This window comes from Pituophis catenifer, unplaced genomic scaffold, assembly GCF_029215685.1.
Source record: "Pituophis catenifer annectens isolate HBS135680 unplaced genomic scaffold, rPitCat1.0.hap2 SCAF_6, whole genome shotgun sequence".
Lineage (NCBI taxonomy): Eukaryota > Metazoa > Chordata > Lepidosauria > Squamata > Colubridae > Pituophis > Pituophis catenifer.
This window is the reverse complement of record NW_027256886.1, coordinates 96,744,114-96,756,359: the sequence shown is the minus strand read 5'-3', so window position 1 is coordinate 96,756,359 and position 12,246 is coordinate 96,744,114. Positions and strand designations below refer to the sequence as shown.

The window sequence follows — 12,246 nt, the reverse complement described above, 5'->3', positions numbered from 1 at the left end:
ACTAACCCTCTGACCCCCAAACCCTTCCCTTTCCATTCCCCAATTCTCATCTTCTCATTGGCCATCTTCCAAGTCAGTCTCCCCAGCTTCTGACCTCACTCCACAGGAATGTCTCCCCTCCCATCCCATCTCCTAGGGCAGTGATGGCTAACCTTTTTGCTGTTGTGTGCCAAAAGCGGGGGTAATGGGGGGGATTGCACGCTCATATGCCCACACCCATAATTCAATGTGCCCCGTCCCCCCATGCATGCGCGCATGAACCCCCCTGCTCTCCCCCTGCTTTTGGCACGCAATGGCATGGTGGGCTCGGTAGCCCCTTTTTTTGCCCTCCCCAGGCTCCAGAGCCTTTCTAGGAGCCTGGGGAGAGTGAAAACAGCCTTCCCCACTCCCCCGGAGGCCCGGAAACAGCCCATTTCCCAACTTCCGGTGGGCCCGGAAGGCCCGAAAATCAGTTGACCAGCGTGCACATGCGTGCTGGACTGAGGTAGGACAACGCTCGTGTGCCCACAGATATGGCTCTGTGTGCCACCTGTGGCACCCATGCCATAGATGCACCATCACAGTCCTAGGGGATATTATCTACAGAGAAAATAAGTAGGTGAAAAGTCAAGCCTCGTCTCCTCCTTTTTATGGCAGCATCAGAATGCTGACATCCGGCCCCACTCCCTTCATTTTTCCAGGGAGGCCTGTTTCAAGAAAAAACTCAATTAAGTACCGTTACCCCATCCGAGGTTGTGTCCCACTCCCTCCCGCCTTGCCCATGTGATCTGCATGGAATTTGGCTATAAGGCGATCAGCCTGGATATTTGTGCTCTTCACCCAGGAAGCCTCTGATAAGGGGTAACCCTTCCACTTAATTAAGTATTGGAGGTGCCCCCTATTCCACCTCGAATCGAGAATTCGCTGTACCTCATAGTGAGTGTGGCCCCCAACAACCAGGGGCTCGGGGGGGTCACTTAGCACCGGCCTTAAAGTTGACCCCATCACAGGCTTCAGGAGGCTGCTGTGAAAAACGGGGTGTATCTTCCCTAGTAGCCAGGGCAACCACAGTTGTACTGTAACCGGGTTGATTATTTTTTCTATAGGGAAAGGTCCTATATATTTTGGGCCCAATTTCTTGCTTGGGAGTCTAAGTCTCAAATACTTGGTGGAGAGATAAACCTTCTCCCCCACTCGAAATGGTCTTTGGAGAGTTTGGTGCTTGTCTGCTTGTTTCTTATAGGATTGTGCCGCCTTGGCCAACGCCCTCTTAACATTCTCCCAGGTTTCCCTCAACATATCCATCCAATCGGTCAAGCTGACTGAGGAAGGGGGATCCCTTGGGTACTCTGGCATGGGGACGAAATCCATACCACTCACTATTTTAAATGGGGTTAATCCCATGCTACTGTGGACAATGTTATTATACGCGACCTCCGCAAACGATAGGAGGTCTGCCCAATTGGACTGTTGGTAGTTGACGTAGCATCTTAAATACTGCTCTATCATGGCATTCAGTCTTTCTGCCCCCCCCCATTGGTGCTCGGGTGAAACGCTGAGCTGAGGCCTTGGGATGAACCTATGGATCATAGGAACTCCCTCCAAAATTTTGCTGTGAACTGGACCCCTCGGTCGGAGATGATTCTTCTGGGTACTCCATGCAGGCTCCAAACTGTTTCAAGAACAGTTTGGATAATTGGCGGACTGAGGGTAGCCCGCTGCAGGGTATAAAGTGTGCCTGTTTGGAGAATAAGTCTATTACAGTCCAGATCACTGTGTTGCCACCACTTCTCGACAGTTCTACTATGAAATCCATCGCAATCTCCTCCCATGATCTCGTTGGTTCAGCTACTGGTTGCAGCAGTCCAGGAGGGCATCCTGGTCATCTCTTCATCATGGCGCAGACGGTACAACTTTTTACGTAACTGTCTACGTCCTTTCTCATGTGGGGCCACCAGAACTGTCTCCGTGCTAAGTGCAGAGTCTTTAGGAAGCCAAAATGTCCTGCTGGTTTAACATCGTGGCTCCTCTTGAGGATCAGGGTGCGTAGCGTCTGTGGGACATAGAATTTTGTCCCTTTCCATGCTAGGTCATCCCTTTTTGTCAAGAGGTGTTGATTGTCTCGAAACCAGGGGTCCGCTGCTGTTTCAGTTTTGAGTCTTGCAGGTTGGCCCTGCTGGTTGCGTCGTTGCCGTCTGGTGACCACCTGACCCACTGCCTGGGTGGAGGGGATGATGGCATTCACTACCTGCTCCCACTCACTGTTGTATTGGGGCATCTGGGAGAGGGCATCAGCCAGAAAGTTCTTTCCCCCTGGGATGTGCTTGAGCTCGAAGTTGAAGCGATTGAAGTATTGAGCCCACCGGGCCTGCCTGGGCGACAATTTCCGTGGGGTTCTGAGGGCCTCCAGATTCTTATGATCAGTCCAAACTTCAAACGGTTTCTGGCCTCCCTCTAGTAGGTGCCACCAGGTCAACAATGCACATCTCACCGTGAACGCTTCCTTCTCCCATGCCGCCTATCGCCTCTCCGTGTCGGTGAGCTTGAGGGAGGTGTAGGCACAAGGTTTTTTGTTTTTTTTTTTAATTTGATTTATATGCCGCCCTTCTCCGGAGACTCAGGGCGGCTTACAGTGTGTTAAGCAATAGCCTTCATACTTTTGTATATTTTACAAAGTCAGCTTATTGCTCCCACAAACTGGGTCCTCAATTTACCTACCTTAGAAAGGATGGAAGGCTGAGTCAACCTTGAACCTGGCAAGAGTCGAACTTACTTTAATTGCAGACAGCTGATGTTAAATTGCAGTGCCTTGTCTGAAGAGCTATCCAGGCTGCTTGTAGATTACCTTGGCTGTTTTTTTGGAGCAGCAAGGCCCCCACTGCCACATCGCTTGCATCTGCTTGGATGACAAAGGGCTGTTCAGGGTCAGGATGCTTTAAGACAGGTTCTTTTGCAAACATCTCTTTTAGTGTCTTAAATGCCCATTAGCAGGTCAGGTCTCACTGTAGGGGTTGTCCCAGGCGGGGTTTCATCGCCGGACTCCCTGTCTTTAGGAGGTCCATCAGAGGTTTGGCAATTCTTGCGAACAAAGGGATGAATTGTCTGTAGAAGTTCGCGAACCCTAGGAAGCTTTGCAGTTGTCTGCGGGTGCGAGGGGCTGCCACTGTAGAACTGATTGGACTTTGGCTGGGTCCATTTCTATTCAAATATTCCATCTCTGACCAAACTAAATAATAATTTTAATTAGCAATTTTATGATGTTTGTGTGTCTATATTTTTCTTTGTACACCGCCTTGAGTCCTACGGGAGAAAGGCGGTATAGAAATATAATGAATAAATAAATAAATGAATAAATAAATAAATAAATAAATAAATATTCCTTCGGTTGATACTCGGTAGCCTAGGTAGTCTAGTCGTGATTGGTGGAACTCGCATTTTGACAGTTTGACATACAGGTTCGCCCTCAGCAGTTTTTCCAGCACTTGGCGGATGAGGCATATGTGTTCGTCTATGGTCACCATGTAAATGAGAATATCGTCCAGGTAGACGAGGACCTCTTTGTAAAGGTGCTCATGTAGGACTTCATTTATTAGCTGCATAAACACCGCCGGGGCTCCTTGCAGTCCAAAGGGCATTACCTTGAATTGGAAACTCCCCAGGGGGCAGTTGAATGCCATTTTCCACTCATCTCCTTCCCTGATGCGTATTCGGTAGTAAGCTTCCCGAAGGTCTAGTTTGGTGAAAACTTTTCCTTTGGCCAGGTGGGCTAGCATGTCCTTCATGAGGGGAAGGGGATATAAGTTGTGTACGCAAACGGCATTGATATCCCTAAAATCAACCACCAGGCGCATAGAGCCGTCTTTCTTCTCTTTGAAAAGGATCGGTGCCGCGACCCGTGGTTTAGCTGGCTCAATGAAACCCCTTTGTAAGTTCTTGTCTATGTAGTTCTGCATTTCCTGTATTTCACGGGGCGTCATGGCATAAAGTTTAGGTTTAGGCAGTTTCGCTCTAGGGATGATCTCGATAAAACAATCAGCCTCGTGGTAGTGGGGTAGAACGTCACACTCGGCCTCGCTGAATACCTCTGCAAGGTCTTGGTACTCCCCTGGGATCTGATCTGTGTCATAAGAGCTGTCAGATGCGGCCGACAGTTGCTCCGCTGTACCCTCAGGGAGGGGCCCTTGTGTTGGCAGTGTCTTCTTTTGCTGAGGTAGGAGGGATTGGGGTCCCTGCGTGAGGGGCATCTCCCCTGGTTGGGACAGCAGGGGTTGGGGGCCCTTTGCTATCCTCAACCTGCGGGTCCCCTCTTGCCACCAGATGATTGGACCCCATTTATCCAGCCACGAGAGTCCCAGTATCACTGGGTCTGTCATCTTGGGGGCTATTATGAACTGAATCATTTCCCAGTGATCTGCTAGCTCCAGCCTCACTGGCTCGGTCAAGCATGTGGCATAAGTTCCCCCCACTAAGGATCCATCAACTTGCTCAAATCGAATTGGGTGTTTGAGCTTTTTAGCTTGGATTCCCAATTTTAGAACTGTGGGTAGGTTGATCAGGCACCTCGTGCTGCCAGAGTCTATTAGGGCTTGGAAAGTCCCTTGGGTCCCTGTTTTCGGGGCTGTTAGGCGTATGGGGAAAAGAAAAGGATGGACGGGTCCACTCACCATCGGGTCATCTTCACCCTCGTCCTCACTGTCATAAGATTCGGTGGATTGATCTCCCTTATCTGGGATTCCTCTTGTTTCGGTCAGGTGAGTGAAGACCTCCGGGCCCTGGGGAGCTTTCCGTGGCCCATGGGTGGCGCGTTTGGGCCCTCGTTCCGGTCGTGCCTTGGGTGGTGGATCTGGTCTCGGTCTAGGGGTTCCACACATTGCTGCCAGGTGACCAATCCCCCCACATCTGTAGCACCTCAGCGGGCTCCGTGGGACAACTGGCCAATGGGTGGGCTGTGGTGCTGCAGTTCCTTGTCTACTGGGTGGCCCCTGGTCTGGTTGGCCTCTCTCCTTGCTATCTGGTTGCCCAGATAGCTATCTCCTTGCCCGCAGCCCTCTGTCGACTTTTATCGCTACCCGGAACCATTCGGAGAGTCGTTTCGGGATGTCTCGATAAGCGGTCACTTGGGCAATTCTCTTATCTAGGCTTGTCCTAAAGAAGTACACCAGCAGTCGCTCTGGTAGGGGAGGCAGGGTCCCAATGACTCTCCTGAATTCACAGATATGCTCTCTGATGGGCTTCCCCTTCTGCATTAGGTTTCTGAGCTCGTCCTCCACATAGGGGTCCTCCTCTGCCTCCTCGAACTGGGCTCGTAGTAGTTGTAAGAACCTGTCTGCGTCTTGCAGTTGGGGGGCCCTGTTCTTGTAGAGGGCTGCTGACCACCTCTTTGCTTCTCCCTCCAACCCTTCTGAAATGGCACTCACTAGGGCTCTGGGGAATGGGTAGAGGTGTCCATAACACTCTATGTAGATCTCAGCGGTATTGAGGAATTGGGCTAGGTGGTCTGGGTCGCCATCGAACTTCCCTCTGAACCGGGGTGGCTCCTCCCTCGCTGCCCTCTCCTCCCAGTGCAGGGCTCTGTAAGTCTCGCCTCTTCCTCATCTCTCATTCTAGGGTAGGGAGGTGCTGTCCCATCTAGGCTGCTCTGCTTGCTGGGCCAGGGGGGAACCCATGGATGCATTTTTGGGCTCCTTCTCCTTCTGCTAGGGAGGGGGGAAGGGCTGCGCTTCAGCCTACGGCCTCTCGGTTCAGCAGCCCAAACTGGTTCTCTCTTTTTCTTTGGTCTGCATGATGGCCCCTCCTCCCGAAGGATGGCACAGTCAAATTTCTCCTTCAATTCATCTATGGGGCTATCGAGTGGCTTCCTTGAAATTTCTTGGTGCCTGGCCTGCTGCCAGTCCGATAGCCAGTCTGCCCTCCCCAATTCACTTAGGGATTTCCCCTTCTCCTGCACGTTCGGGAAGGGAAACTCAACCTCTGCGGCTTTTGGCAAAACCCCCGAGTACTTATCTGCCTTCTTCTTGGCTTGCAGCACGATCGTCTGACCTTGGCTATCTTGCAACTTTGCTGGGGGAGATGGGCAGGGTTGAGATTTCGTGGCTTCCAAGCTGGCTGGAATCAAGGCTGGCTCTTTTCCAGTTGCCTGAATTAAACTTTCTTCAGCCATGGCGTCACTGGAATATCTCCATTCACTCCATATGTCTGGGAGGGAACTGGAGGATTGGAGGTCAGCCAGCTTGTCTTGGAAAGGAGTATCGGCTATCTGTCAGGTTTCAATGTCATCTCAAATAAATCGCACTCCCAAACAATTAATCTTTGCTGAAATATTCCATTTATTGAGTATGACAGATCTGGCCCCGACTTCGTCGTAGCCAATACTAACCCTCTGACCCCCAAGCCCTTCCCTTTCCATTCCCCAATTCTCATCTTCTCATTGGCCATCTTCCAAGTCAGTCTCCCCAGCTTCTGACCTCACCCCACAGGAATGTCTCCCCTCCCATCCCATCTCCTAGGGGATAATATCTACAGAGAAAATAAGTAGGTGAAAAGTCAAGCCTCATCTCCTCCTTTTTATGGCAGCATCAGAATGCTGACACCAGGGGGAGTTGGCAATAGAGGAAGCCAGCCTAGCTGTAGAATTTTTTTCATTGGAAACCAGGAACCCTCTCCTCTGCTTGAGAAATAACAAAGCCATCTAACTAAAGAAGTAGAAGAATTAAAACAAAGAATAACTGAGCATCTAGAACAGCAAAAAACAAAAGAATAAGGTTGCCTGCACTTAAACTTGTTCCAAAGAAACAGCTAGCACAAGCATTAAAAGACAGAATGGGACAACTCATCATGGCCAACTCGCCACAGCCCACTTGCCATGGCCAACTTGCCACAGGAAAATTCTCTGTGGCCAACTCACCATGGGACAACTTGCTGCAGGTCAATTCAACGAATACAAAAGTTAAATTAATTTCAACGGAACCATAGCCAGTAATAATAAAACCAAAGGAAGTCAATCCAGAAATACAAGAATTAGATTAATTTTGACGAAAACATGATCACAAATAATAAAAGTAACTGAATGAAATGATTAATACAGCATTGAATTATCCTGTGGTGAATTCTACGCGGTAAGGTGTCCTGTGGCCATAGTGAGTTGTCCGTGACAAATTGTCTAGACCAGGGGTGTCAAACTTGATTTCATTGAGGGCCGTATCAGGGTTTTGTTTGACCTTGGGGGGCCAGGGTGGGCATGGCCAGGGTGGGTGTGGCCAGCTCAATGTCACTCATGTTGGGGACATCTGTGCTGATCCAAGCACTTTGCCAGCAAAAACGGAGCTCGGAAGGGCTGCCCACAGAGGCACCGCTGGCTGGTCCTTTCCTGTTTTCAGGGCAGCCCCATGGACCAGATCCTGCACCTGAGCCTTGAGTTTGACACTCCTGGTCTAGACCCCTAAAAGATGCCAATATTGAACTAGCTCACTACAAAAAACAAACCAACTAATGTACAGTATAGCTGCAGTTATAAGTGAATACCTGGTATGCAAAATTGGCAAAGAAGAAAAAAAGCCAAAGTCATCAAAATGGAAGACCAGGCTGGAAAATAAGATTAGCAAGATGAGATCAGATGTCAGTAAGCTAGAACAAATGAAACAAAACAAGCTGAAGAGCAAGAAGACTAAAGAATACCTAATAAGTAAATACCACTTAAAAACATGGAAGATCAAGGAAGCCCTGGAAATAATAAAGCAGCAAATAACAGTTATAGCCAAGAAGATCAGCAGAAACAAAGCTTAAATTGCAAATTATAGGCAGAACCTACAATTTCAATCCTATCAGAAACCAATCCTCAGAGCAACATTTTCCCAATTGAAACTATAGTTAAATCTGTCTATATATTGTGAAATTAAAGAATTTTCGTCATGTCTTCTGACTGCCAGTTGGTGTTCATGTATACGTTCTGCCAATCTTCTGCCTGTTTGTCCTACATAGTGGTTGTTGCAGTTCTTACATTGTATATTGTAGATGACTCCTGTTTCGTCTTCTGGGGTTGCTGGGTCTTTTGGTTTGCTTAGGATGTTTTGAAGGGCTTTAGTTGGCTTGTGCGCTATGCTGATTCCATGTGGTTGTAGTTTCTGTAGAATCTCATACCATTCAGGTTCACTGAATAATCCAAGGATATTATGTTATCCTGAGAGAAATGGAGAAAAACATCTTTTTAATCAATGTCTACTGTATATACAATGTCTACTGTATATACAGCCATGATTTGATATATCCCTATCATGAATCTTTTATTTGCCTATTTTTCAGCAATTTCCTCTGCTTTATACACCAAAGATTTGTTTCAGATCCAGTCTTGGTATTGTTTGGTTGCTTAATTCTTCTTCCTAACATATTCCCGCAAGTGCAGGATCTGCTTAATTTACCATCCATAACAGCATTAAAATATTCTCTTGCAACTGTAGTGATTAGAATTTTACAAAAGACTGTCCTTTATTTCACAAAGCTAACCTTTACATTTATTTAGTTTATTTATGTTCTTCAAACATTAAATTGAAAATGAATACAGCAATAGAGAAAGATGAAGTAATTGGAAGGCAGGAGGAAGGAGAGAGAGGGATGGAAGAGTAGGGAGGAAGGAAGGGAAGGGAAAGTAGAGTAGGAGAGAAAGCAAGACAGGGAGGAAGAGAGGAGGAGAAGGAGAAGGGAAGGGGAAGTAGAAAAGAGAAGAAGAAGGTGGGGAAAGAAAGTTGGAAGGAGAAGAGGGAGAGGCTAGGTTTGAGGAGAAAGATTGCTGTAAAAATAAAAAAAAGATGAAGTGGAAGAAAGGCAGCTCTGAACAAACAAATATAAATATATTAAGAAAAAGAATGAATTGTTTAAGAATAAAAGAGGATAAATGTGTATAAATAGTAAAGTTAGAATTTAGGGATAAATGAAGGATATGTTTACGTATGCAAGTATAGAAATACTAAGGTATATTCAAAAAAAGGAAAAGGGGAAGACGATATTGACAAAAATTGTAATTGAGTAAAATGTATTTGAATTTGACTAATTAAGAAACTAATTAATTTCTAAATAAGAAACTACCAACACTCTGTTCAAAAAAAAAGAAAGATGTGGATGAAGGTGGAAGAGGAGAAAAGAAAAAAACCAATAAAACTTGTTTTAACAAAAAGGATAGGATAGGATAGGATTCTTTATTGGCCAAATGTGATTGGACATATAAGGAATTTGTCTTTGGTGCATATGCTCACAGTGTACATAAAAAGAAAAGATACATTCATCAAGAATCATAAGGTACAATGCTAGTCATAGGGTACAAATAAGCAATAAAATCATACTAGGAAACAATATAAATTGTAAGGATACAAGCAACAAGTTACAGACATACAGTCATAAGTGGGAGGAGATGGGTGATAGGAATGATGAGAAGATTAATAGTAATAGTAATGCAGACTTAGTGAATAGTTTGACAGTGTTGAGGGAATTATTTGTTTAGCAGAGTGATGGCGTTCAGGAAAAAACTGTTCTTGTGTCTAGTTGTTCTGGTGTGCAGTGCTCTATAGCGTCGTTTGAGGGTAGGAGTTGAAACAATTTGTGTCCAGGATGCAAGGGATCTGTAAATATTTTCACAGCCCTCTTTTTGACTTGTGCAGTATACAGGTCCTCAATGGAAGGCAGGTTGGTAGCAATTGTTTTTTCTGCAGTTCTAATTATCCTCTGAAGTCTGCGTCTGTCTTGTTGGATTGCAGAACCAAACCAGATAGTTTTAGAGGTGCAGATGACAGACTCAATAATTCCTTTGTAGAACTGTATCAGCAGCTCCTTGGGCAGTTTGAGCTTCCTGAGTTGGCTCAGAAAGAACATTCTTTATTGTGCTTTTTTGATGACTTTTTGATGTTAGGTGTCCATTTTAAGTCTTGAGATATGATAGAACCTAGAAACTTGAAGAACTCTACTGTTGATATTGTGCTGTCTAGTATTGTAATAGGTGGTAGTATAGAAGGTTTTCTTCTAAAATCCACCACCATTTCTACAGTTTTGAGTGTGTTCAGTTCCAGATTGTTCCGGTCGCACCACAAGGCTAGTTGTTCAACCTCCTGTCTGTATGCGGATTCATTGTTGTCTCGAATGAGACCAATCACTGTTGTATCATCTGCAAACTTCAGTAGTTTAACAGATGGATCATTTGAGATGCAGTCATTGGTATATAGAGAGAAGAGAAGTGGAGAGATTACACATCCTTGGGGGGGGGGTGTTAATTGTAAAGGTATCTGATGTGATTCTGCTTAGCTTAACCTGCTGCTTCCTGTCTGTTAGGAAGCTTATGATCCACTAAGAAGTGTGTTCAGGTACCGCTAGCTGGTTTAGTTAGAAGAAACTACCAAAAGATTTGACAATATAAGATCTTATTCCATTTGTAGCAAAACCAAAGACAAATTCAAATTTACCAATTGAGAAAGCATTCTAGCAATTGTTACACCAAGACAAAGAATCAGAGCAGAGACTAAAGACAAGGCCATAAACAAAACATAACAGAATTATTACTAAGGGCCAATGTTATTAAATTCTTTACTTATTAGCAGAGAATGATATTAAAATACTGTATGCTGCTGAAGTTAGAGATAGAAGTTTCCAGACTGTCAATGAAACAAACTGTCATCTACCTGTCTTACATGTTTGTCTCACAGTGTAAAATACCTTTAATATATTTAGAATAGAACAGAATCAGAATAGACAGAATAAAAAGAAAGGAATCTATTTTTGACTTGTACAGCACCATACATTTTAAAAAGGAAAAGCACACTACTGGTCACCACAAATATCTGAAGTCATATAAATCACATCTATCCAAATCTATTATAAATAAAAATGTTTCAGAAACTGAAAAATAATTTGTTTTTTTACTGATTATTTCCAACATGGAACTTTTTCTTTTTGCAGCAGGCTTATACTTCAAGCTCTTTATTACCCTAATCAGATGACCCCAACAAACCTTAACTTAATCACTTCTGATTACTAATGGGAACCATGTGTGTTGAGGAACTATACAGTAGGTTGTGATCTGAGTAACCCTTGGAGTAGTGATAATTAATAGAGGATAAGCTATTAAATCAGTTTGGAAAGTCAGAACAGGTACAGCAGATCCATATACTCAGTTCAGGATGCCATGGCAGTAATCTGAAAAATAGGAGATAAGTATCTGATTTTTAAGAACAAATGAAGCACAATCATGCAAGGAACATGTAGATTTGTCTGATTTTTGATTGCTTACTTTCATAAAATATGTATAAATCTGCAATGGAGTCTCCTTTTATGAATAGCACCAATTCTTCTAGACTAGGCCAAAGAATGTTCTTTTTAGGCAAAATATCTATTTATCTTGACATCTGCTTTGTTCTTTGCATCTAAGGCCAGAAATATGTAAAGCAAACATGTTGCCCTGTATAACATTATAACAAGAACTATATCTCTTTTTTTACAGGTATGGTTTAAAAACCGCAGAGCCAAATGGAGGAAGCGGGAAAGAAATCAACAGGCAGAACTTTGTAAGAATAGTTTTGGAGCTCAGTTCAATGGACTGATGCAACCTTATGATGAGATGTATACTAGTTATTCCTATAATAACTGGGCTACCAAAGGACTTACTGCCAGCACTCTATCAACAAAGAGCTTCCCATTCTTCAACTCCATGTCTGTCAATGCCCTTTCTTCCCAGCCCATGTTTTCAACATCCAGTACTATAGGATCTATGTCTGTACCCTCCTCAATGGTTCCTTCAACAGTGACTGGTGTGCCAGGCCCAAGCCTTAACAATCTTAACAGCCCTGGTCTTAACTCTGCAGTTCCTTCCAGTACCTGTCCCTATGCATCCACAGCCAATCCTTACATGTATAGGGATACTTGTAACTCAAGCCTGGCTAGCTTGCGTTTGAAGGCAAAACAGCACGCCAACTTCACCTATCCAGGAGTGCAGACAGCACCCTCCAGCCTGAGCCCATGTCAGTATGCTGTAGAAAGATCAGTATGAGAACCTCCACTGCTAATTATGAACTATTAACAGAACAGTTTCCCCTGCAGATGAATTCCAGAAAAGATCTATTTATAATATCGTTACAAATGCTTTACTATCATTTTTGTAAAGTATATATTTTTACTCACTGAACATTCATTTCAGACAGAGGAATTTTTTGCCAAGATTTGAATTCTCATCCGGTGATAACAACATACCCAGGGAAATGGTTGACACTGCTTATAATTTATGACTGCAATTTG

At 44.7% G+C, this 12,246-nt stretch overlaps 1 protein-coding gene across 1 annotated transcript in view; it reads left to right on the top strand.

Annotated features, from left to right (window-relative positions):
- The window catches only part of LOC139318261 (pituitary homeobox 3-like), a 36,974-nt gene extending 24,973 nt beyond the window's left edge, over nt 1-12,001 (top strand). Inside the window, exon 3 of the mRNA XM_070945630.1 lies at nt 11,456-12,001. Coding sequence (XP_070801731.1) covers nt 11,456-12,001 — 546 coding nt within the window. The remainder of the gene's footprint in view (nt 1-11,455) is intronic.
- The last annotated feature ends 245 nt before the right edge of the window (nt 12,002-12,246 follow it).